We start from the raw sequence: 27,256 nt of genomic DNA, 5'->3' as shown, positions 1-27,256 counted from the left end.
AGCTGTTTGTCCTATAGTTGGTAGTTTCGATGTTGTTGTGGGAGGCAGCACGCACAGGTCTGTACCTTACGCTGCCATCTTGGTTCTCCTGGGTCTGCTTCTTGAGTGTGTCTCCCATGGGTGCGAGGAGTTGAAGTCTGCAATTTGTTGGGTTAGGCTGCAAAAGCGCAGTTGGGTCTTTTTGTGCCCCTGGCACAGCTTGGATGGGGATGTAAATTGATTAGGGCTGGGTCTCAGGGAGTCGCCAGGGCGGAGCAAATAGCAATGGCGGCGTCTCCGCAGCGCCTCACCTCTCCGGGACTCCGGGACTTGGCATCCCCCAGTGCCGGTGAGCAGCTGTGCGCCAGAGCCTCTCTCGCTTTCCGACTGCTGTAAGGCCGTGCTGCCTCTCCCCGTGGGGTCTGGGGACTCAGAGACCCGCCCCTAGCAAGCCCAGAGGATTCGAGAGTTCGTAACCCCTTCCGATTTAAAAAAACCGTGCATCCAGTTGCAGCCCGCCTGGCGCGTGACTGTGTACCTCTGTTTTTGGCGCCTCTGTAGCTCCTACTCAGTCTCACTGCGCTTCTTTCTTTCCTTCTAGTTGTAGAACTTCCACTGGGCCAACTTCCCCATGGTTCTGAATGGTGGCTGTTTGTCTTATAGTTGGTAGTTTCAATGATGTTGTGGGAGGCAGCACGCATAGGTCTACTCCCTACGTCGCCATCTTGGTTCTAGGTATTTGTATCTTTAGCAAGCATTTTGATGAGGTAGGGCAAGGCTGAGGGACACCAGCAATAATGAAAGCATGTATCTTAAAATAACCTGGGGCCTGCTCCTTTGAGTGAGTCCCTGAAGTGTGTCTCCATGAAGAGTCTCCGGAGCCAGTCTCCTACCAGTTCAACAATAGTTTTGAACTCTGTGTCTGTACAGTGGGGCCTTGACTTACGAGTTTAATTTGTTCTGAGACCGAGCTCATTAAGGAGCTTGTTAACTCAAATTACTCTATCAACTCAATGCAAAAAATCGGCTGAGAGACAGCTGGTATCTCAAAAAACTCGTTAGTTGGGAAACTCGTAAGTCAAGGCCCCACTGTAGTTTGTTTGCTTTCATTTCACTTAGTTTTTCTTCTGGAGTTTTCTTCTGTTCTTTTATTTGTGACATGTTTCTTTGTGTCCACATTTTGGCTGCTTCCCTTTGTTTGTTTTATGTATTCATAGCACTTTGAGCTGCTAAGTCTTCTGGAATTGGTAGAGTGCCCTTGTATAATAGGTGTCCTTTAGGGCCCAATGGCTCAGCTTCCCCAGTCACCTGAGCTAGGCATTATATGTATGCCCCTATGTGGGCTGTGTGCACAGTCTTGTTGTAGTTGAGCCTTGATTACTGTTGGTGTCACTGGGAGGAATTGACCTTCAGGCCAATGGGCTGTGAGGACCAGCTGTGGTTACATTGGAAGAGCTGCTGTGAAGGAGACACCTCTATGAGTAGGACTTGCTTCAGTGTGGCTTTGGTGCTCACTGCGTCTGCCCTTTGAGTGTGTCGCTCATGGATATATAGAGTTGTAATCTGGTATGGTCTGAAGCTGTCCACTGGGTGCACCAGCTCTGGGGCCTCCCGAGAGGTACAAAGTCAGCAACTGCCCAACAGGAGCTACAGAGAGATCTGCTGATGGCTGCTACTTGTGTCGGGCTTGGAAATGCTCTGGCTAGGCCAGTGGTTGGCGAACTCATTAGTCAACAGAGCCAAATATCAACAGTACTTCTTAAAAATAGACTCGCCCAGGCTGAAAACCGACTACTGCACATGGGCCACGAAGTTTCAATTGCACTGTACGTGTGTGCCCACACGTGGTATTTTGTGGAAGAGCCACACTTAAGGGGCCAAAGAGCTGCATGTGACTTGCGAGCTGCAGTTTGCCGACCACTGGGCTAGGCCAAGCTGTGAAGCAAGGCAGACTGCTGCTAATGCCTGGGCTTGGGCCTCTTATTAAGAGTTATGGGGCACAGTGACAGGAGCTGTTGTTTGTTTGAGAGATTTTAGGAAAGTCTGAAGCCTGAGCCAGGATAGACTGTTCATATGGAAAAGTCGCTGCAAATAGTTTGAGTGGGGTTGCAAATTGAATGGGGTGGGGGGTCTTAGGGAATCTCCAGGATGGAGTGAACAGTGTGAGTCAGGCTGATTGAAACTGAGGTATGGTTGCCAGTCAGCTCTGTGGTGGGGGAGGTCACAGCATAGGAATAGTGACCTCTGCTAACATGCCTGTCTAGAAGAATGTCACTCCCAAGTTCTTGCTCTGATTCCAGACAATTCAGTTCCTACCTGTAAGTCTCTGGATACCTCCAAATTGCTACCCTAGCACTGGATCTCAGGAGGAGTAATTCTGTGTAAGTTTGTGCACTGGCCCTTTAAGGGGAACTGCCTGGTTCTTCAGCAGCATCCTTATCACTCAGCTGTAATCCCTGCTGGTTTTTACAGCTTGAAGTTATGGAGATTTCTCTCCCAAGCTCTGGAAGCCTGGGCTGGGCGTTTGGTGTGGGGCTTTGACCCCTTGCTCCTCACAGGAGGCCTTCACAGCTGAGATAGTCCTCCCAATTAAAGAAAAACACCACACATTGATGTCAGACCAGCCCATTCCACGATTCTGCCCTTCCTACCAGTCTCCATGTGCTTTCTTCTTTCTCTAGTTGTCGGACTTCCATTCAGTCAGCTTTCAGGTAGTTATGAATGGTGGTTGTTCTGTAATTTAGTACTTGTAATTTTGATGTGTTTGTAGGAACTGGTAAGTACTGGCATTTACCTTCACTGCCATCTTGGTTTTCCTTTTTATTCTTGAATACTAATGCATGGTATTAGTATACCACTGATTAACCATTGACCTGTTGAAATGTGTCAGGGCTAATTCCAATTTTTGGCTATTACAAATAAAACTGCTATGAACATTCATGTACAAGTTTTGTGTGAAAATAAATTTTCATTTTCATATGATAGGTCATTTGGTAGTTGCATGTTTAGTTTAAAAAATAAGTTCCAAATTGTTTTTCAGAATGGCTGTATCATTTTACATTTCAGTGAGGAATATATGAGTAACCTACTTTTCTGCATCTTCACTGGCATTTGTTGCTGTCAGTGCTTTTTAATTTTCACCATTTCAATATCAGAGCTTTAACTTGGATTTTTGTGTTTTTCCTCCAATCCTCAGTCCCAAACCAACCAGTTCTACCTTCTCACCAACTTTCACTATTCTCCTGTGCTTGCCTTTTGCACCATTTCTAGCGTTTATAGTCCTACTTAGTGGGGAGGAACATGGAAAAATGTTCTGGTCTGAAAATCAGATGTTTGTATTATCTGGTGTTTCCAAAGTGCTCCAGTAGAGAAATGATATAATCAGTAACTTTGAACCCTTTTTTTTCATGTATTTCTAAAAACTATGTCCCTCTTGCATATTTAAACTTTTCAAAGGTTTTTCATTATGAGTTTCAATACTTGCAAAGATGTAAGTATATAAAAAATGTTCTATAAAATAGTTACATGCCTCTTTCAGATGTGTCCAGTAAAATTGGAAACAGCAGTAATTTGTAAATTGTTGAAAATTTTACCGCATGTTTTCTCTTCAAATTTGTATTTCCATTCCATTTCTCCCAATTGCATCCTTTCATAATGTTTTACATTATTTTATTTTTAGAGAGAGAAGGGAAAAGGAGAGAGAGAAACATTGATTGGTTGCCTCTCCTATGTGCCCTGATTGGGAATTGAACCTGCAACCTTTTGGTGCATGAGATGACATTCCAACCAACGGAGCCATACCAGTCAGGGCTTAATATATTACATTTTTATGCTTAGCAGTTTTATACTGATCACCAGCAATTAACTGTGTGTATAAATTTGTATGCAATTTACACATGTATATATGTATATGTACATATGAACATGTGTATGCAGTATGTATATAAATATGTATAGAAATAGATTTACTGTAATCATAAAAACATGTTAAAATTTTTATGAATTATATTAATCTAAATTTATTTTAACTACATAAATAAAGTTTGATACCTTTAAATTAATATTTTTCCTTTTTAAAATTGAAATATTATTGATATATAACATTCTATAAGTTTATAGAATGCATTGTGTTAATTCAATACATTTATATGTTGCAATGTGATTACCACTGTGGCATTAGCTAACACGTCTATCACATCACAGAATTATTTCATTTGTGATGAGAGCATTTAAGATCTAGTCTCTTAGTAACTTTCATGTATATAAAACATTATCCTATATAATAAAGAGCTAATATGCAAATGGTCCTCATACCCTCACGCCAGGGCTGGGGGACCTGAGGCTGGGCGAGTGCACCTGAGGCCGCAACCCTGCCCTGGCACTGGGCCGGGGGACCTGAGGCTGTGCCCCCCCCCACCTGGCATGGCTTGATGGGGGACCTGAAGCTGTGCCCCCTGCCCTGTGAGGCTTGACGGGGGACCTGAGGCTGCGCCCCCAGCCCTGTGGGACTTGACAGGGGTGGGACCAGCTGGGTCTGGGTCTCCTGAGATTTTGAGGCATGCACAGGTGAGCGGGGACTTGACTCTGGGTCCTGCGGCGTGCCCCAGACTCTTGACAGGAGGGAGATTTTCATATACATTTTACTAATTTTCTTTCATCTCTGGTACTTATATTATAGAGAAAGGGCAAATAGCAATATTAAAATAGTCCTCTAATTAATTCCCTTTTAATGTGCACGAATTTCGTGCACTGGGCCAGTAGTTAACTATAATCATAAAGCTATGAATTATATACCCAGAACTTAATCATCATCTAACTGCAGTTATGTTCCTTTGACTAATATCTTACCAATTCCTCTACCTCCCAGCCCTTTGTAACCAGTACTCTCTGTTAACATAAAAGGTTCAGTGTTATTGGAAATACTATTCTTAATCAGATGGAAAAGAAACCAATAGAAAACCAGAGAAACTGTTATACGTTACTGTATTACCAAGCCCTTACTACTAAGATAAACTTCGTGTGTGTGTGTGTGTGTGGGAGAAAGAGAGGGAGAGAGAGAGAGAGAGAATTCTTAAGAAAATATACTTTTTAAAAATATATATATTTTTATTGATTTCAGAGAGGAAGGGAGAGGGAGAGAGATAGAAACATCAATGATGAGAGAGTCTCATTGATTGGCTGCCTTCTGCATGCCCCCCACTGGGGATTGAGCCCACAACCCAGGCATGTGCCCTGACTGGGAATTGAACCATGACCTCCTAGTTCGTAGGTTGATGCTCAACCACTGAGCCATGCTGACCAGGCAAGAAAATATTCTGAAGACAATTTCTTTCATCCAACTAGAGAAAGTTTGAAAAAATGTTTGGCTTCACATCTTAATATTGTTTATGTAATAAGTTAACCTTTTTGTTAATGCAATTATGTACAGTAAGCCATTTATGTTTTATTTTCCTGTCACAAAATCATAATTTCTTTATGAGAAGAACATTGATGTTATTTAGAAGATGTAGCATACATAGATCAGTTTTGGCTGATCTCTGGAATGTCTGTACTTATCCAATAATATACAGACAAATAAACACATCACATCAAGAAGGACTAGAGCACCAGTACATAAGGCAGTATATGTGAATGTTTTGTTCAGGTATTCTTATTTATGTATTTTGTGTGTATATATGTATTTTGAGTTTGTATTGTATATGAAACAAATTACTTAATTCATGTCTCTAAAGGTCAGTTATTACTATACTTATTGGTGCTGTTAGCATTGGTAGGTTTGTACTTAAAGCCTAGCAAAATGTATTCAAGGCTAAATTCACCAACATTATCCTCCTTCCTATATAATAAAAGGCTAATATGCAAATTGACCAAACAGTGGAATGACCGGTTGCTATGATGTGCACTGACCACCAGGGGGCAGACGCTCAACAGAGGAGCTGCCCCCTGGTGGGCATTGCACTCCCACAGGGGGAGCACTGCTCAGCCAGAAGCCAGGCTCACAGTTGGTGAGCGCAGCAGCAGTGGAGAGAGCCTCTCCCACCTCCGTGGCAGCGCTAAGGATGTCCGATGGCTGGCTTACGGGCCTAAGCCATCAGTCAGACATCCCCCGAGGGCTCCCGGACTGCGAGAGGGTGCAGAGCGAGCTGAGGGACCCCCTGAGTGCACAAATTTCATGCACCAGGCCTCTAGTATCCTCATAATTCCTTAGATAAATTATTTAGGCTTTTTAAGTCTTTGGTTTTTTATCTGTAACATAGGAGCCATATAATATTTACTAACCTTTCAGAAATTTTTTAGTATGAAACAGGGTAATATAATTAACAATGCTTTATAAACTATAAATTATTATCCAAATATAAAATATATGTATGAAACATGTGTTAGGATTAAATGGATTTTTAGAACATGTATACTACAGATATGCTACTTTGCACCCTTTAAATCAAGTGCACACGAAAAAATAAATTGAATCTTTTTTCTACTTAGACCTTGTTTTCGTCCTCAAATGATATATCATCACACCTTCTATTATTTAATCAGATTTGGCATCACCCAAACTATTTTACTTTGTTAAGGTCCATTCCACTCTTTTTGAGGAGGGTCAAGAGAATGCATTTTATAGGCTTAGGTGGAGATTCCAAAGCAGAGTTCCAAAAAAGCAAAAAATATATTAAAACATGTGAGTAGCTTCTCAAGGTGAGTACTTGGGAGGGTTTACTACATACTTAGATGCATAAAGTCTGATTTCTTTTTAAAAAATGTGTCTCATCTTATTTTCATGTCTTTAACAATTCCTTTTACTGAAAAATGTGCCACCAGTAGACCTGGAAAGAAACTGAAAGGTCTTTTAAGAAGTTAAGACATGAGTGTCTTTATATGTATCCCTGTAGATTTAACCACAAAGTATTAATTGTTAAAATTCGTTATCTGGTCTCTTTCCTCTCCTAGGTTGATTCCAGCCTGTCAATTGGAAATGAAGCCAGATGTTGATTTTGGCACTTTGGTTGCCAATAGTAAAGTGTATAGTAAAGAGGTTAAAATAATTAACCGTGGCAAGGCTCCAGGTAAATACTTTCTGTCATATAAATGAACTTACACTTTTCGAAGAAAGTTGGTACTACTTAAAAAATATATACCTTATATAATTAATGGATTCTCTGATTCACCTACCTCCCTCAATGTCTATTTTTTGAAAGCTCAAAACAGAAGGTCCTTAAATAGGATAGCTGTAAAAGACTGATAGGCAATTATTCAGGAAAGATGCATCTGCCTACTTATGTTTCTGATTAACAGAACCTGACTCCCACATGACTGGCGGTACCTGACGATAGATGGCAGGATGGTGTCATGAAATTGATATAGTCCTTTGAATCATTGAGAGTCAGGACATAGTGACTTGCTAGCTGTATGATCTGATACAAGTATCTTTAAAGACATTGACCTTGAACTTCGTTATTTATAAACTGTGGCTAGTAAAATGTACTGTGGTTAATTATGTATGTACTTAAGGTTGTAATATGGTACTTTTCATAGGCAATCAATAAATATTTGCTTTTTTCTCTATTATATTTAACTTTCAATTCACATGATGGCCCCTAGAAGGTTCTTATTAACTTTTTGTTGAAAGAATAATGCTTCTCTCTTCTCCAGACAGGATTATTTCTAGAGATTCTTGCTGTGACCTAAGAGTTTACATAAAGGCGTGTGTATATGTGCTCATGCACACGCTTCATTGACGGTATGCATTAGGCATAAAATCACTTATCCCTTCATTCTCATTGGATGGTCAGGACCTGGGGCAGCAAGGCTGTCATTTCTGCCCAGCTGAAATGAGGACTAGCTCCACACATGAAAGACATTTCTCTCTGAGACTGCTTGTTAGGTACATAAACATGCTCTTAAATCCAAACCTGTCTTACAGTAGGTGATGATGTTCTCTGGGGCCACTTGATTGAGCAGTGGGAATTATTAAGACAAAGGCAATCTGTGACTTTACTGATTTTTTTGCCCTCGGGTATTGACAAAACTGCTAATTGAGCCTCATTGAATAATAATACTCATCTTGCTTTCCACACTTTTGGTTTTTGTGATTGAATGTCTGGTGCCTGTGTGATTATAGAATATTAGGCTCATTTGTGGTCTGATTCTGATGTTAAGAATAGAGTCTTTCATGGCAAGTGATTGCAGGCTGTATGGTCCTTTAGATTCTCTGGTTATATTTTAGAGCAATGATATGTGATTGAGAGAATTTTATTTTATAACTAGAGGCCCAGTGCATGAAATTCATGCAGGGGGGTGGGGGTCCCTCAGCCCAGCCTGCACCCTCTCCAATCTGGGGCCCATCGGTGGATGTCAGACTGCCAGTTTAGGCCCAACCCCGCACCGGCAGTTGGACATCCCTCTCGCAGTTCGGGACTGCTGGCTCCTAACTGCTCACCTGCCTGCCTGCCTGATCGCCCCCAACCACTCTGTCTGCCAGCCTGATCGCCCCCAACTGCCCCCCCTGCCAGTGTGATCACCCCCAACTGCCCCCCCCCGCCGGCCTGATTGCCCCCAACTGTCCCCCTGCCAGCCTGATTGGTATTGGGGGCTGACTGGGGGTGGGGCCAGCCATGGGGAGGGGCTGTGGTTAATGGGCTGGCTGGCCATGCCCCCAAATGAGGTGGGGGGTGCTGATCAGGGCCAGCGGCTTGGGGGAGGAGCCATGGGTGGTTGGCCGGCCAGCTCTGCCCCTGATGGGGGGGGGAGAGGGGGGGCTGATCTGGGGGGGGGCTGGGCAGGGAGAGGGGCTGCAGGAGATTGGCTGGCTGGCCCTGCCCCCTATTGGGGTGGGGGGTGTGATCAGGGGCAGGTAGCTGTGGGAAGGGGCTGTGGGCCTATTGTGGTGGGGCAGGCTGATTAAGGGCAGGGCTGGCAGGGGCGGGGGAGGGAAGGGCATTGGCTGGCTGGCCTGCTCTTTTTTTTGCAACTTCATGACTTTTATTTGTGGTGCCTGTGTTATGTCTGAAAAATACCTTCTCCCCCTGCCTGGGACAGCGTTGGAGAGGGGGCAGCAAAAAATAGAAGACATCCGTCCCTATTGCACACGGACCCTATGTACAGGCCCACCTGGCCCAGGCTAGTGGGATGCTTGGCACATCCTCAGATCCCTGCTCAGGGGCTGGAGGGGTGACTGGTGGCAGCACACATGAGTGGGGACCTATGGGTGGCCTACTGGTCCTGGCATTTCCTGGTCCTAGGTTCCTTCCTGGTCCCTCCTGCAGCCCTGGTCCCCCTATCTGGCTCAGCCTCCCGTCTCCATCCTGGCCTCAGATGGCCTCCTTTGCTCCTGGGGGCTCTGTCCTCCCCTCCCAGCCTGGAGGTCCCAAGGGGAGGTTATGGCTTCTCAGAAACTCCCCGGCAGCCCTGTCACTTGTGTTCACACAGGGAAGGAGTGCTTGTGGCAGAAGCAGCTGTATAAATGCGGGGGCAGGGGCAAGTCCTCTGGGTCACTTGGACAGTTTGCTGATGACGTGGGTCAGGGCCGCATTCTCATCCTGAGGCACTGGTTGTCAGCTCGGAGGTTGGACAGGCCCTTCAGCTCCTCTTCCAGTTCAGCGGCCTTGCGCTCCAGGGCCCTGCGCTCAAATTTCTCCAGCTCTAGGAGGGCCGGCCTTTCTTCAAAGCGCTCCTGCCTCTGTGTGGTGTGCTCTAGCTCCACCTTGAGCTGCGCCAGTGTGGTCTGGGTCAGGCCCTCACAAAGTCTCTTGTTCTCAATGCACAGCTTTGCATAGAGCTTCCTGAAGCCTCCCTCGGCTCTTCTGATTCTGGCTGGGGTTCTGAGTTTAGGTCCTGCTGCCTCTGGAGGGGAAGGGCTGGACTCTGGGCTGATGTCCGCTGGCTTCACCTCCTCCCCCTTCACAGGCCCTCTCCTCTACTTGCCAACTCTGCGGTGCTCCCTGGAGGCCTGTGGTTCCTGTCCCTGCCCCTCAGGCACCTCTACTCTCTGGGCAGGGCCATCAGAATTCGCAACCCACGGACTCAGGGCTGCAAGGAAGGGTCCAGGCTCTGTGCGCCCTGCTCTTGATCGGGATGGGAGAGTCTGATCAGGGGCAGGCCAGCAGGGGGGAGGAGCCTCCAGGTTGACCGCAGGCTCCACCCCCTGATCTGGTGGTGTGCTGGCTACAGTGGGCATTATAGTGACTGGCCCAATCAGGGCCATCTTCTGCCCTTCGCCAGTCTCCAGGCCCAACACAGCCTCCATGCCGGGCTGTCAGACTGTTGGGATCACCAGCTCATCCCCAGCTGCTCGGAGGCTCAGGCCTGTGGGAAAGCAGACGCCTGTGACTTCACCGGCATGTGTGTGCGCCAGGCCAGCCACTGATGGAATGTGCTGCCCGCTCAGGGTGCTCACACTGGAGTGGGTAGGTCGTGGTTGCTGCTGCCACTGCTACTGCCGCTGCTGCTGCTGCTGGGGCTTAAGGCACTGATGGAGGCTGTGGGAAGTGCCTGTAACCTACCTGCCCTGGCATGAGTGGCCTGAGTGGGCAGTGCATTCCATCAGTGGCCAGCCGGGTGTATACGCATGGAGGTGAAGTCGCTTTCCCGGAGGCCTGAACCCCCGAACAGCTGGGGATGAGCTGGTGATCCCAACAGCCTGACAGCCAGCCCTGTCCTCCCGCCACCCACCCGGATTCCCTGTTCACCATCACTGATCCATCAGAGCCCTGCGGAGGCCTCTGCCCAGCCCCAGACCTTCTGGTGATGGATTGTGATGGTGACACAAGTCCCCAACACTGCAAGTCCCCACCCACCATGCCTGCTGCTCGAGCAACCTCCTTCTGACTAGTCGTGACCATTATGGTGTCCCAGGCTAATTTGCATATTACCTCTTTATATAAATTAACTAGAGGCCCGGTACACAAAATTTTGTGCACTTGGGGGGGCGTCCCTCAGCCTAGCCTGTGCCCTCTCACAGTCTGGGACCCCTCGGGGGATGTCTACCTGCTGACTTAGGCTTGCTCCGTGGGGGATCGGGCCTAAGCTGGCAGTCAGACATCCCTCTGGCAGCCTGGGAGCCCTCAGGGGATGTCCACTTGCCAGCGGGGAGCAGGCCTAAGCTGCAGTCGGACATCCTTAGCACTGCTGAGGAGGCAGGAGAGGCTCCCACCACCGCTGTACTGGCAGCTGTCAGCCTGGCTTGTGGCTAAGCAGAGCTCCCGCTGTGAGAGCGCACTGACCACTAAGGGGAAGCTCCTGCATTGAGCATCTGCCCCCTGGTGGTCAGTGTGTGTCATAGTGACCAGTCATTCCCAATTGTTCTGATGTTAGGGTCAATTTGCATATTACCCTTTTATTATATAGGATAATCCTATCTAATGATAGACAAATGTGGTAATTGACCATACCTTCGCTACGCCTCCCATTGGCTAATCAGTGAGATATGCAAATTATCAGTGAGATATGCAAAGATGGCAGTTAATTTGCATATGTAGGTGCAAAGCGGCGGAGTGAAGACTGAAGGTGGCCCCGGCCGGAGCATTGAAGGCTTGAAGGTGGCTCTGGCTGGAGCAGCAAAGGCTTGAAGGCGGCTCCGGCCAGAGCAGTGAAGGCTTGAAGGCAGCTCCAGCCAGAGCAGCGAAGACTGAAGGCGGCTCCGGCTAGAGCGAAGTTCCTGGGTTCCAGGTGCCGGAGGAAAACCGGTGCTGGCAGCCAGGGGAAGGGAAGGCCTATTGCATGAATCTTTTCATGCAACAGGCCTCTAGTTTATTAATAAAATAAATAAAATTAAGCCTCAGACCTGGGTCCATACATTTCAGGAAAAGTAATCCACATCAGCTTTTAGTATTGTATTAATATTTTATGTGTGCATAAAATTTGTAGTCAATGCTACATTTGGTAAATTATAATTAAGAACTGTGAAATGTGAATTACTATTACTTTCAAACAAAATGTTATCAATGAAACACATTTTCTTAGTGTTGACTTTGTCCCTCATATTTGGAGTTGAATATTATTTTTTTCACCATTACCAAAATTTATAGTATGTTTTATATTCACAGCAAGTGCCTGTAAAGTGTCATAAAGTCCTTATTACCTACAAGCACAATATATAAATATTCATGAGAGTAACAGTGTATTTTCATGAAGAAAAACATTTATGCAGAAAATAAATTCAGCAACCAAAGATGATTTTAATAAATTTAAAAAGATTTTATGTGACAAATATTTTATAATTTTAGAGTGAAAGATCAAATGTTTACAAATTTATATGTATACTTAAGAGGACATAAAAAGCTACACTCAGCAGGTTCATGATTTGTATAGCTTCGTTTGTTCTATTTGGTAGTGTCACTTTGGTTATTATCTTTGGTTCTGTACACCCCAAAGTTTATGTATGTAACAACTTCATGATGTTTTATTTTTATAGCCCATTATGAAGTATCTCTCCATGGATTTAGCCAAATGGTGTTTGAACATTTTGTTTTCTCACCCTTTATAAGAATGTTTCCTAAGTTCACTCCTGACTGTGCAAAGTAGCATTTACTTTTCATTTTTAAAAGACACGGTTCAATTTCTAAGATGTCTCTGCTATTAGTACTTTGTGAGCTGGTGAACTCCATGTTCTCTCTTAAGATTTTATAGTTTCTCAATTATCTTTGAAGATTGAAAAAAACATTGTTATTTTAGCTTGCCTTGAATTGTAATCATTTACCTCTTCCCCTCAGTATTCCTGGGTATTTGAGTAGGCTTTTTCTACTACAGTTTTATGATGTAGTCCATAGTGAGATCTTTACACACCATTTCTGAGTTTAAACAGCTACCTTAGAACTCATCATCCTTTAGGTTTATTTGGGTCATTTGGCACAAAATATATGACCTGTCTCTTGCTCTAATGCCCACTCTCCTCCTTTCACTGATCATCAACGTTTCTCTGCTTCACTACCTGGCAATGCTGGCATCATCTGTAAACCAGGAAATTTGCTAAATTGGACCCAATGCATGTGTGGTCCTTGAGAGCCTCTCTAAATACCCAGAGAAATATCACTACGTATTCTCAATGCATATTTTTCTTTTCTTGGAATCTGATGCTATGTAATCTCAATATACTTTTCATGCAAAATATGATGCTGGATATATAACACCCATTCAGTAAATATTTGTTTAATTGATTTGCTTCAGTGATCTCTCATTATACAACCATTAAGCTTTCAATGAAGGGTGCTTTCAAAAGTAACCCATTTATTTCATCACATATGAGCATTCTGAAAGTCTCCAAAACTTAAGTCATTTGGAGATAGGTGGAGACTGGTACTCTTTGGTATGTCTAGACCCAATGACACTTAAGGGGGAAAAATGCATATATAGCAAAGAACAATGGCCTTGGGTATGTAACTCTTTTTTTTTTATTGCTTAAAGTATTACAAGGGGTATTACATATGTATCCATTTTATCCCCCCGCCCTAGACAGTCCCCTAGCCTCCCCTATCACCCAGTGTCTTATGTCCATTGGTTATGCTTATATGCATGCATACAAGTCCTTTAGTTGATCTCTTACCCCCCTACCTCCTGCCCCCCAACCCTCCCCGGCCTTCCCGCTGCAGTTTGACAATCTGTTTGAGGCAGCTCTGCCTCTGTATCTATTATTGTTCAAAAGTTTATAATGGTCTCTATTGTCCATGAATGAGTGAGATCATGTGGTATTTTTCCTTTATTGACTGGCTTATTTCACTTAGCATAATGCTCTCCAGTTCCATCCATGCCGTTGCAAATGGTAAGAGTTCCTTCCTTTTTACAGCAGCATAGTATTCCATCGTGTAGATGTACCACAGTTTTCTAAGCCATTCATCTACTGATGGGCACTTAGGCTGTTTCCAGATCTTAGCTATGGTGAATTGTGCTGCTATGAACATAGGGGTGCATATATCCTTTCTGATTGGTGTTTCTGGTTTCTTGGGATATATTCCTAGAAGTGGGATCACAGGGTCAAATGGGAGTTCCATTTTCAGTTTTTTAAGGAAACTCCATACTGTCTTCCATAGTGGCTGCACCAGTCTGCATTCCCACCAGCAGTGCACAAGTGTTCCTTTTTCTCCACATCCTCTCCAGCACTTGTCGTTTGTTGATTTGTTGATGATAGCCAGTCTGACAGGTGTGAGATGGTACCTCATTGCTGTTTTGATTTGCATCTCTCGGATGATTAGTGACTTTGAGCATGTTTTCATATGTCTCTTGGCTTTCTGGATGTCCTCTTTTGAAAGGTGTCTATTTAGGTCCTTTGCCCATTTTTTGATTGGATTGTGTAACTCTTGATTTTAAGTAGTATCCTATAAAACTGCTGTTAAGCTATATTTTGGAAGAGTAAAGGCAGGGTAATACTATATATTTCACCACCCAGTGCCTAAGCTGCTTTTCCAGAGAAGGTAGGGCAACTCTGATTAAGAAAAGCATACAAGTTTGTACAAAGGATACTTCATCTCAGCCACAGCTGTGGGTATTCTCACATCCCATGTTCTCTCCTAGGTCTCATCAGTGGATAAGTCCATGTGTTTATTTTACTGGCTTATTAGCAACATGTGACACAGTTGGCCAATTTTTTTTTTTTTTTGATTATAGAACCCCTCACTCTCCTGTATAAAATAATGGCTCATAGTAGCTCAGTTCCTGGAGTGAGGTCTTCCAGGGTCCAAATCTTGGTTGCAACATTTACTGATTTGGAGGCCCTAGGCAAGGAATTTACAATTCCTTAAATCCACAGCCTCACTTAAACATTAGAGAAACACATAGTGCTTGCCCTTTACAGCTGTGGTGGTGATTAATAAAATGCTTACCACACTCTCTGACCTATATTAAGTCTTCAATAAATATTCACTTGATCTTAGAATTATTCTTTTTCTACTGCCTCCCTCCTCTCCAATTCTCTTTTGTGGACTGATGTCCATTTTTTTTGGACATGAAATGTGAGTGTTTCCTAGGACTTGACATGGATCCTCATGTCTCCACAGTCAACACACTTTTCCTAGGAAATCACTTCCATTCCTATTACTTCACTGAAGTCTATATAATTCTTTGTATTTCCTCTAGGTTTCTCAAACTTAACATGTCTAAAACTAAACTTCTCTGCTTCTCCCCAAAACTTGTCCTTTTCTCTTTTTCATAGTCACCACCATGTATTTAGGAAAGTCAGAAACTTGGTAACATCCTTGAGATCTCCCCTTTTTTTCACCTCCTGTCCCCTTTGTCATTTATTAAATCCTGTCTATTCACTTCCTGATTATGTCGGTAATTCTACTTTTCTCTGTCCCATTGCCACTTCTCTACAACAGGCCATCATTTTCTCTTGCCTGGTAATTACACCAATCTACATTATTTCTCTGAATTCTCCTCTTATCTCCTTCTCATTTGCCACACATTAGCCAGTGTCATATCTGAAAATAAATTAAAATTTGATGACAAAATTTAACTTCCTTCCTTCAGTGATACTCTTCTCTTAGGATGATGTCCTTGCTCCTGTTGTTAGCAATTAAAAAATACAACAGTCAAATATTTCATGATTATTAATGGTATTAAAGTTATATATGATACAGTAATGTTTATGTACCCACTGTTTTAATATAATTAGAAGACCGAACAATGTTCCTTTGATTTTAGGGTTGTTCCTGAATAAGCGTTTGAAATATTACTTAAACTCTTGTCAAATTACATCAAAGTGGTTACAATATAGGAACTATTACACTGACTCAGCCTTAACTGAACTCATGCAGTTTTCTTTTTCTAGAGAACTGAGTCAATAATGGTAATTTGTTTGAAATGAATATAATTTACAGATATTTGTTTTATCTTATGACAGAAAATAAACCTGAAATATTATGCCATTAGCACTTCCCTAAAATAATTGAATTAACAAATTTTCTTACTGTGAATTTGCCTTTTCCGTCAGTTTATTTCTGTACTTAAAAACATTTTATTGTCTTTTTATGTTTTCAGTACTTTTATTATGCTAATATTTTATTCTCCTAAGTTAAGTGAATACTTTTGGAAAATGTCATCAATTATGATTTAAAACGGGTGAATTAGAAATTTTCAAAGTTGTTTATGTTGGCAGTATGTTTTAATATTGTATAATGGTATTTGTTTTAATATTGTATAATGATATTTAAGAAACTTGTGACTGCTTCTATTTGTTGGACATATTTTGAACACAGATTTGTACTAGGCACTATGTGGGTACTAGGACCATAGAAATGAGAAAGATAGTATCTGATCTCAAGTATTGTGTGCTCTAATATAGGTGCCAAATATAACCATAAATTATGAACCATTTCTACTTATAGAAGAAATTTTTGTAGCCTCCTTCTCATATGCTGGTTGATTCTAGAAACCCATTCCTTTTGCCCTTTTCCTGTGTGAATTGCATTAATTCATCTATAGAGAAGTGGCAGTGGCTATAAGTTTGAGTCCTATGGTCAGAAACATCCAGGTGAAAGTCCCAGCTCAATTATTTAGTTATTAGCTATAGTAATCAAATATTGCTATGTTACAAACCACCCCACAACTCTGTATATGAAAAAAAGGCAATTATTTTTATATTTTTCATTTGTATGATGATTGGCTGGAACTTGATTGTGCTCAGGTGGGTGGCTGCTTCAGGCTGAGGCCGCTGGGGCTGTTCTGTTACTACAGGTCTGTGAGTGAGTTGGGTGGCTGTGCTCCATATTTGCTCATTCTAGGGCACATGCCAAAGGGACAGCGGCTACTTGAGAAACATTTCTCATTGTAGAACTGCAGGAGAACATCTGGGGTTAGAGCTGGCATATTGTTACAACTAGCCAAATGCTGTTGGCCAAAGTAAATCACATGATCAAGTTCAAAGTCAAGGGGTAGGGAAACATACTTTGTCCATGCTAGGGTAATGGTAAGGATGCAGAGAAGGGTGGAGAATTGGAGTTAACCATCTAATCTACCACAATAGTTGTATGTCTTTGGACAAGTCACTCAACCTTTCTCAGCTTCTATTTCATTATTTATGGAGGTAATGACAACCTATATCAAGGAATCGTTATGAGCATTAAATAGAATACAATATGCAAAGCTCTTAGCATAAGTATCTGAATGCAGTAAGCAGGCAATATATTTTAGCTATTGATGAAAGTTAAGTCTTAACACTAGGCTCACATCTTTGGTGACCCTAGAATCTGGACTTATAGCCAAAGCTGTAGTTCTTGGTCTTCAGTAGACCATATACTCTAATATTTGTCTATCCTCTACCAAGGTATGAATGTAATATTGTAAGGATCCAGATGTGAACCACCTGCTCTTGTTCTCCTTAGGTATGTTTACAACAAAATACCAGGGCCAATTACCCATTGTAGTTTCTCCAAGTGATGGTATTGTGGAGCCCAAGTCCTCAAGGATTATTAAAGTGGAATTCTGTGCAGACCAGCCCAGCCTTGTAAATGAAGTGGCAATGTGAGTGTGTACTATGGTGCTTAATTCTAATATAGTACTTAATACTTTCCTGTTTTTCTCTTTTCAGATATGCCTATTGTCTTTGAATGTGGGTTAGCCTCATTGGTTTTTCAGTCAGCAGTAATAAATTGAGTCCATAATATTTGCTAAATGTGAGAGTAAACAAATCATCTTTTCTGTCAAAGAACAGTTTAGACCAGCCGTGGGCAAACTACGGCCCGCGGGCCGGATCCGGCCCGTTTGAAATGAATAAAACTATTGAAAAAAAAGACCGTACCCTTTTATGTAATGATGTTTACTTTGAATTTATATTAGTTCACACAAACACTCCATCCATGCTTTTGTTCCATCCCTCCGGTCCAGTTTAAGAACCCATTGTGGCCCTCGAGTCAAAAAGTTTGTCCACCCCTGGTTTAGACAGCCTCCATTTTGGACTACGTGACTTGGCAGCCGCCATGTTGGCTGCATGGCTTGCAGTTCTCCTGGGGCCGCCATCTTGAAACAGCAAAGGCCAATCCCTTCCTTTGAATTAGCCAATCGCAAAAGACTGTGCACCTGAGCTCCAATCGAGAGCAAGGGACAGGTCATGTGTGTCAGGGATTATAAATCCCGAGCAGACCACCTACTTGGTGTACGCATGCTTCCAGACCATGCGTACGCACCCTTCTACGTAGATGTAAAGATGTTTGCCTTGCTGCCTGGCTCCCCAATATGTTTTGTGTTCTACCAGGACCCCTGACTTGGGAGGCTTGCCTTATTTCTAAAACTAAACAAGGGATTCAAAAATGGGAAGAACCAGAGGATGGTATTTGGGTATATATAACAGGAGGTACTAGTTTGGATTTTGTGGGAGTGAGGGAGTGGATCAAGTAAGGGCTCCACTAAGGAGGTAATAGTTGAACAAAACACTCATTGGTGAGTAGGAATTAGACATAGAGCAGTGGTGTGATTTGGGCTGTGTGTGTGTGCGTGTGTGTGTGTGTGTGTGTGTGTGTGTGTGTGTAGTGGAGGTAGGTGTTGATGATAGGAGTTGGCGGTCTGCTCGGGATTTATAATCCCTGACACACATGACCTGTCCCTTGCTCTTGATTGGAGCTCAGGTGCACAGTCTTTTGCGATTGGCTAATTCAAAGGAAGGTACAGATTGGGAGTATGCAGAGAATTCTGCAGATTACAGGTATGTTATAGAGATAGATTTGACTAGATTCAGTGAGTGGTTATAGAAAGAGAAGGTTAGAGAAGGGGCATATCTGTGGGAATAGATCTGAGTTCAGTTTTGAAATTTTGGAATTGATTTGTTTTGTAGAATACTGTAGAGCCAATTAGATTTATTTATCTTGAGTCCCAGAAAAATTTTTTTTCTAGGTATATTGGTTTGAGAGTTGTCAGTGGATAAGTTGTCAATGAAGCATGAAGTGTTGAAAATAATTTGAGGAGCGTAGCATATGAAAGAGTAGGAGAGAAATACCATTAGTCATGGAATTTACAAAATATCCAAATTTTAGGCAGAGCAACTAGAAGACTTGAACTCCTAGAGGTGAATAGACAGTGTTGCACACTGGGAGTCTGAGGAGTGTAGAGACAAAGAGATGGAGGTAAGGAGTGATGTAAGATCAGACCAGGAAAACAGAATGGTGTAGGGTCCATTAAAGGATTTCATAGGACAGTGTTATTTAATGCTTTAAGTCTCATTTCATTAGTGGGATGTGCAATCACTACAATGGGGCATCACCAGTATTAAAACAATGAAGTTGAGAATATCAGAATGCATCTCACCTAGTAAGGGCAAATGTTTTATAAAGCTGTGTGTGTGTGTGTTTGTGCTTCCTAAATATATCTTGCAATGTAAGATATATTTCTTACTGAAGGTCACAGCAAAGGAAAAAGTTTGAGAAATAGTTGTGAGCCCTAATAGTTTAGGTCCTATTGTGAAGGCTATGGAATATCAGGAAAATTTTAAGATGGGAGTATCTTAATTAGTTTGTATTTTAGAAAGGTTGTGCTAATAGCAGTGAGTACAGATATGGAATGGGTAGCCTGACTAGACTCTATAATAATAAAGCAAAGAGAGAAATGATAAAGGCTTCGCTCAGGTACAGATTGGGAGTATGCAGAGAATTCTGCAGATTAGAGGTATGTTATAGAGATAGATTTGACTAGATTCAGTGAGTGGTTATAGAAAGAGAAGGTTAGAGAAGGGGCATATCTGTGGGAAAAGATCTGAGTTCAGTTTTAAAATTTTGGAATTGATTTGTTTTGTAGAATACTGTAGAGCCAATTAGATTTATTTATCTTGAGTCCCAGAAATTTTTTTTTCTAGGTATATTGGTTTGAGAGTTGTCAGTGGATAAGTTGTCAATGAAGCATGAAGTGTTGAAAATAATTTGAGGAGCGTAGCATATGAAAGAATAGGAGAGAAATACCATTAGTCATGGAATTTACAAAATATCTGAATCTTAGAAGAATGAGAAAGGTAGAGTCTGAATAAGTGAGAGGAAAACCAGCAAAGTATGGTGTCAAGGAAGCTAAGGGGGAGGAGAGATGTGTCAAGAGGTGATATCGACCATGTCCAGTGTGACAGAGACAGAGTGTAAGCTAAGGACCTAGTTTGTGGAGAGATCAGTTGTTTGTGGTATTTGATGGGGCAAGATTCAAAAGCATTGCATTTGGGCCAGAGAAAGGTACATTTGGTGTGGGGGCCAGTTTCCAAAGGGAATTCAAATTAGTCTGGGAAGTGAAGTTTTACGGGGGGTATGTGTGTGCATTTCAGCAAAGAGTGGGATTTTGCTGAAATAATTTACTTTGTAGGGAATTGAGTTACAGACAATCCTCGGGTTACGTTGGACTCGACGTATGTCATTTCGTGTTTATGTCACCATTTCCCATCCTATATAATAAAAGGGTAATATGCAAATTGACCCTAACAGCAGAACAACTGGGAATGACTGGTCACTATGACACACACTGACCACCAGGGGGCAGACACTCAATGCAGGAGCTGCCTCCTGAGGGTCAGTGCTCTCCCACAGAGGGAGCTCTGCTCAGCCACAAGCCAGGCTGATGGCTGCCAGTATAGCAATGGTGGTGGGAGCCTCTCCCACCTCCTCAGCAGCATTAAGGATGTCTGACTGCAGCTTAGGTCTGCTCCCCACTGGCAAGTGGACATCCCCCAAGGGCTCCCGGGCTGCCAGAGGGATGTCTGATTGCCAGCTTAGACCCAATCCCCCAGGGAACTGGCCTAAGCCAGCAGCTGGTCATCCCCTGAGGGGTCCCAGACTGCAAGAGGCACGGGCCAGGCTGAGGGACCACCCCCCCCCCCGAGTGCATGCACAAATTTTTGTGCACTGGACCTCTAGTTTAATTATAAAAAAAAAAAAAGTTCGGTCATTTCGACATATGTATATATGTGCTTTATGTTTTTTATTATTTATTTACCACAAGTAAAGGTCAGGAATTGTTATCTTTCTTTTAAATTGTTTTTACTGTTTCACTTCATTACTACTCTGTATATGCTCCATGTGAGTGGCGTAGGTGCTTATGTTGGTGGGTTCAACTTACAGTGGAAATCGCGTTACATCGAGCTGTAGGAATGGATCTCTGACGTAACCTGAGGACCTACTGTATAAGGATGGGGGTGACCCCATACTCCCAATTTGTACTTTGTTGAGTAGGATGAGTTAGAAAAGAATCTTAGAATTCTAGAACTAGAGGTATAATTTTTTCCATCTAACTCTAGTATTTACAAAATAATTGGTGATATGAACATACCAATAAGTTCTCTTTGGGATTAGTTCCTGTGATTGTTTCCCAACTTTGTTGTTTCCTGGAGACAGTGAACACATTGTTTGCGGGTAGTTTTTATCACGTGCTAACAGGTGGCGCGGGCTATTTTTGCTAATTTTTTGCGCAAATGGCAACGTTCAGTAAAATTACGATAACTTTAGTTTACGTATTTATACGTTACTTGCATTCTACCGCTAGTCTATAAAAAACGTATTAATACATGTCCTGTGCTCTACTACACTGGCAGAACGTATAAATACGTAAAACGTATAAATACGTTTCCCGCATACAATGTGTGAATTAGGTTGTATATATGCCATTCTGCTGTATAGATTCAGACAGAGGACATGACAGTCACATGTATGTGAAAGTAACTGCTCTTGGGCCTTTGAATTTTAATTATAATGTGATTTTATAAAAGTTATGTTTATATCAGTATTTAGGAGAAAGAGTATATAGAATTCTAATTAAAAATATATGTATAATTCATTATCTTATAGAGTGAGTTTGCAAGGTCGTCCAGATGTACTCTTATATATCAGAGGTCGTGTGGTTGAGCAGATTCTTGAATTGTTAAGAATGAATGGTAATCAAAAGCTGGAATGCGTACACTTTGGTTGTACTTACTTTGGAACATCGAAGATTGAACATGCAGTTCTATTCAATAATAGCCCAGAACTTATAAATTGGGTAGCAATAATACAAAATGATTCAGTTGGAGAAGAATTGGTAAGTAAATAGTGCATCAGGTATCACGTTTTGAAACAAATTGTTTTGAACTGATAGCCAACAAGTTGCTTTTTGTTTTGTTTTTAAGAGCAAGGAAAGGTTTATTGATCAAGAAGGCCTAGCTTGAGAACATGGGAAAACTAACTCTCAAATCCATCTTCCCAACAAGCTGTTTAATTGTTTAATTATTCTAAATATGTTTTAACATGCAGATAAATAAAATTTTATTTCATGTATCTTCAAAAGTAACCTGAAAAAATTCAGTAAATTAAACTAACACTGATAGTAATATATCTGAAGTAAATCAGACAAGTGTTTCTTATAAATAAGTGACTAATTGTGGGGTTTCTGCTCTCATCAGTTTTTTTTAAGTTATTTAAATTTTATGATGTACCTTCGTCAAATTTATGTATGTTACTTTAAAGGCACACATATTCTCTATTTTTTAGATGCTGGAATTTCTATAATTATTTTATGACCTCTAAAAATATTTTGTTAATGTTTTCCTTAATACTCTTTTATTTCTGATTTGTATTACAGGGTACAAATATGCAACAAAGAACAGATGTTGCTATAAATAATCTCACCTTCATAAGACAAATAAAGAATTTGGATATTACCACCTTTATCTCCTGTGTTCCTAATGAAGGGAGATTACCACCTTATCAAAAGACTAAAATTACACTTTGTTTCAGCCCAAAGTAAGCAAAAATCAATTCCATTGTGATGTTGCTTATTAATGGAAAGTACATTAACCATTCATTCATCAGACTGACTTTAACATTAAAACTTGCCAAGAGGCAAAAATCGGATTTCTCTTGTTATGGTTCTAACTATTCCTAACATGCTTAATATTATCTCCAATATTTAAAAATATGATCTAACTACTTCATGTTAAATTAAAAATCTCTCCAGACCTTGTGGAAATGAGGTGGTGGAAGTGAAAGTTTTGGGTTGTGGCTCCAAACAAATCTCTGCAACCAAGGCCTTATTGTCACTGCAGAAGTTAGATGATGGCCAGTGGCATGTAGTATGTTCTAGATGCCTCCAAAGAGGATGCAGTGCTCCTGCCAGGGCAAAATGCTTGCTGACTGAGTTTCATGAATTAATATTAAGCCTATAGCAATTGCTGGAATCAACCAGAGTTGGTAGCTGAAATTCATACAGACTTTGAGGACTCTTGCCAATGGATATTTTTCATAATTCTGAGTCCTTGGTTTGGTTATTTAGTTTGAAAATATTTGGAAATGCTATTTTAAATATGTAGTAGCAATTTAAGCTACACTTGAGAGGTTGTATAGTGTGTGGTGATAACCCATTTAATTGTACATATGCTTGCCCTTGTTTGTGAGACGGCAGGAACTGGGTAATGTCCTTTTTATGGCTATAGTGTCCCTTGATGATACCAATTGTTTGCTGAAACTGAGTAGGGTTAAGGAGAGGAATCCATCAAGTAAATGTTCTATTTGTACAGTCTATACTTGCCTTATTTACCATACCTTCATACAGGAATTTCTTTGGTGAATCTGTAAAAGTAATACAAAATCTTTAAAATTATAAGTAAGAATTTCTTTTCATAGCAGCATGGTAATTGAGAGTCTAGCATAAACTTATAGATATGTGTATGAGTTGAAGTCTTAGTTACATATGTTCTCAACATTCTATTTGCATTCTTAGGTAATATTTAATATCAGCCTTTTGTGCATGTATTTGAGTATCCACTGCTAAAAAACCTGACTTCTAGTTAAGAAGTAAAGATTGCCAGTGTGTAGGCCTGTGATGTAACCCATCTATGTCTTTGGTCCTACTTTTCTTCCTCACATCTTTCTTTGCCTTTTCTCCAAATCTTGTTCTCTAAGTTACCTGTTCTGTAATGAGGGTGTGGCTAGCCATATGTTCTTTGTCTATGGGAGGAACACTTATGTAACAGAGGTTTGCAATTACATCCTGGGTTAAGAAGGACTATTTTAAAATATGTTTTTATTGATTTCAGAGCGGAAGAGAGAGAGAGATAGAAACATCAATGATGAGAGAGAATCATTGATTGGCTGCCTCCTGCACCCCATACTGGGGATCAAGCCCGCAACCTGACTGGGAATTGAACCAGGGACCTCTTAGTCCATGGGATGATGCTTAATCCAGAGCCATCACAGCTGGGCAAGAAGGACTATTTTAGAGAAATGAACAGACCTTAGCCAGCAATGAAGTGTGCATAGAAAGAAAAACCTTTATATAGAAAGTGGCATTGGAGCTGACAGTGTTTGTAAATTGCTCTTGCAAATGTTGCCATGAACTCAATTTTGGGGGGATATTTACATTTTGTGGCCTTTTTTTGGCAAGTCTCTGTCTGCCCAGTAATATTGAAAACTGTGGTTCACAATCATATTTTTATTCCTGAACTTTCATCTCTTTGCATAGATTTAAGGATTCAGTTGATATTCCCTTGTGAGAGGTAACAAAGTGCACTGTCTTTGCTTTAAAAATAACTGATTGTAATTTTTTACAGGGAAATTACCGAAGGAAAAAAGGATTATGAACCTTCACACAGGCAAGACTATGCTGTTTTTGTGAGATTTGACTCTGTAGGAAGTAAGGATGGGTTTTTGAGAGATGATAACTCTAAAACCATCAAAAGTAAGTGTGAAATGAATCTAATCATAAATTTATAGTAGTTTAAATTGTTTAAAAGTTTGGACATCAATATGTTTAGAAGCAATATAATAAAAGTATATAACTATTGAATAGAACAAAAATGCAAATAATCAAGATATCTTAAAGTGTCTTCTGAGGCATGTAAGGAAAAAAATCAACCTCAGAATCATTTGCATAGTAATCTTCCAACTATAATTTAGGGAAAATTATTGTTTTTAAATAACATTAGATAAATAGGATGTTCTAGAGCAGTAATTTTCAACTGGTGTGCCACAGATTTTTAAAACATGCAATACCTGACTATGTAGTCAGGGTCACTGATCATTTTTCCCTTAGATTGTAAAATAAAAAAATGACAACAGCCAACATAACAATAGCTGTCCAGTGAGAATGAATCAAAATTATACCTATTTTTTGTCAGATCAGCAAAATTATATTTCTTGGCGTGCTGCAAAATTTTTGTCATTAGTTTATCTGTGTCATGAGATGAAAAAGGTTGCAAATCGCTGATCTATAGTTTAGTTGAAAACAAAAATAATAAACTTGTCTTCTTTTCCTATATAATCTTAGTTTGTCTTCTAGAGATTGATATTGGAACAAATGACCCATTCCATCTTTACCAGATCCTCAGCTCCAGAATCTATATATAGTAACAGTCAAAGAACACCACCTAGAGCTCTGGTAAATAGGGTTCAATATCCTGTTATAGGATATTGATAAGTGCATATGCTTTACAGGCCACATGTTGAGATGCATTGCACTTTTTACATTCTCAGGTAATATTGGATGGGCTGCAGTGAGCGAAAATGGAACAAGACTTGGAGGTCAGCTTAATAAGACAGATCAAAGAGAAAATAAAGATATAGGCAGGTGAGGGATCAAATCCAGAAAGATGAGCCATGGCAAGTCAAGAGTGTAAAAGACTTGAATGTCAGTACAGTGATAAATTTTGTTGAGCAGGGTTGAATTGTGTTCTTAGGGCACAGATTGCTCTGTTATTATTTATATAATGGTTTATGATATTGAGCTCTGCCTGCTGATCATTGTTATAGTATTAGTTCCAGGATTACAAATTTATCTACTTTGGAATGGCTAGAGATGGAGATGCTAGGTTTGCCTTAAAGGTAATTTAAAGTCTAGGATTGGCTAGTAAGAGCATCAGTGCAGAAATACAAATGCTCTTTTGGGATTCTTTCTCTGCAAAACTGCTCTTTCACCCAATTAGAACATCCAATTCATAGTTCCTACCTTCTTTTTAGTATCTCCAAAAGTTCACGTTTCTGTTATTACCCAGTTTATATTCCACTAGGGGCCCGGTGCACGAAATTCGTGCACTGGGTGTGTGTGTGTGTGTGCGGCGGGGGAGTGTCCCTCAGCCCAGCCTGCCTCCTCTCACATACTGGGAGCCCTCAGGCGTTGACCCCCATCACCCTCCAATCGCAGGATCGGCCCCTTGCCCAGGCCTGACGCCTCCGCCAGAGGTGTCAGGCTTGGACAGGGGACCCCCATCTCCCCCTGATCACTGGCTCTGGCCCCCGCCCAGGCCTGAGGCCTCTGGCCCAGGAATCATGCCTGGGCAGGGGACCCCCATCTCCCTCTGATTGCTTGCTCCAACCCCTGCCCAAGCCTGATGCCTCTAACCCAGGCTTCAGGCCTGGGCAAGGGGACCATCATATCCCCCCAATCCCCGGCTCCGCCCCCCACCCAGGCCTGATGCCTCGGCCAGAGGAGTTGACCCTCATCACCCTCCGATCACCAATCACCGGATCGGCCCCTTGCCCAGGCCTGAGGCCTCCGGCAGAGGTGTCAGGCCGGGCAGGGGACCCCCAGCTCCCGCGGTTGCAGGCTCCGGCCCGGGCAGCGGGGACCCGCCTTTGCCCTGCCCCCCAGCTCTTAGCTCCCCCCTGGGTTTCTGATCACTGTCAGTGGCAGGGGGCTTCTTCCTGCTTTCCCTTTCTCCTCCCTGCATTGTGCCTACGTATGCAAATTAACCGCCATCTTGTTGGCAGTTAACTGCCAATCTTAGTTGGCAGTTAACTGCCAATCTTAGTTGGCAGTTAACTGCCAATCTTAGTTGGCAGTTAATTTGCATATAGCCCTGATTAGCCAATGAAAAGGGTATCGTCGTACGCCAATTACCATTTTTCTCTTTTATTAGATAGGATTGTCCATTATTTTAGTCACCTTTTCCCATGTACACTTAAATATCTTGGCCCATCTCCCATATTGACTGAGTGGAAAATCTTTAATCTCAGCCTGCTTTGTGAGTGCACCTGGGAAGCTACTTGTGATGGAGAAAAACAAAACCAGATAGAACAGCAAGGACTGTTTTGTGATGTTTTACTTTTTAATCTACAATCACTAACCCCAAGTAGGTCCTTTAAGCTGTTTGCCATTTCTGCTGCATTCCTCCATTTACATTCTCACAATTGAGATTGATATCACACACCTCTTTTCACCTCAAATCTTCAATACTTCCTCCTTCATCTTTACTCTAAACTTATAAATACATTAAGTGACCTAGTAGACATTTTCACTTGGATATCTACTAGGCATCTCAGACTGAACAAGCCCAGACTTAACTCCTAGCTTCTGCATAACCTGTCCCCCCCCCCCCCCCCCCCCCGCACCACACACATTCTTTCCTGTCTCAAGAAGTGGCAAT

The 27,256-nt window shown here is 41.9% G+C and overlaps 1 protein-coding gene across 1 annotated transcript in view; it reads left to right on the top strand.

Moving 5' to 3' along the window:
• Positions 1 to 27,256, top strand: part of CFAP47 (cilia and flagella associated protein 47) — a 467,420-nt gene that overhangs the window by 15,289 nt on the left and 424,875 nt on the right. Inside the window, 5 exon segments of the mRNA XM_059678706.1 lie at positions 6,928 to 7,043; positions 17,289 to 17,427; positions 21,711 to 21,939; positions 22,480 to 22,640; positions 24,446 to 24,573. Of these exon segments, the coding sequence (XP_059534689.1) occupies positions 6,928 to 7,043; positions 17,289 to 17,427; positions 21,711 to 21,939; positions 22,480 to 22,640; positions 24,446 to 24,573 (773 nt within the window).

The sequence above is a fragment of the Myotis daubentonii genome, chromosome X (assembly GCF_963259705.1).
Source record: "Myotis daubentonii chromosome X, mMyoDau2.1, whole genome shotgun sequence".
Lineage (NCBI taxonomy): Eukaryota > Metazoa > Chordata > Mammalia > Chiroptera > Vespertilionidae > Myotis > Myotis daubentonii.
This window is presented reverse-complemented; position numbering and strand designations above follow the sequence as displayed.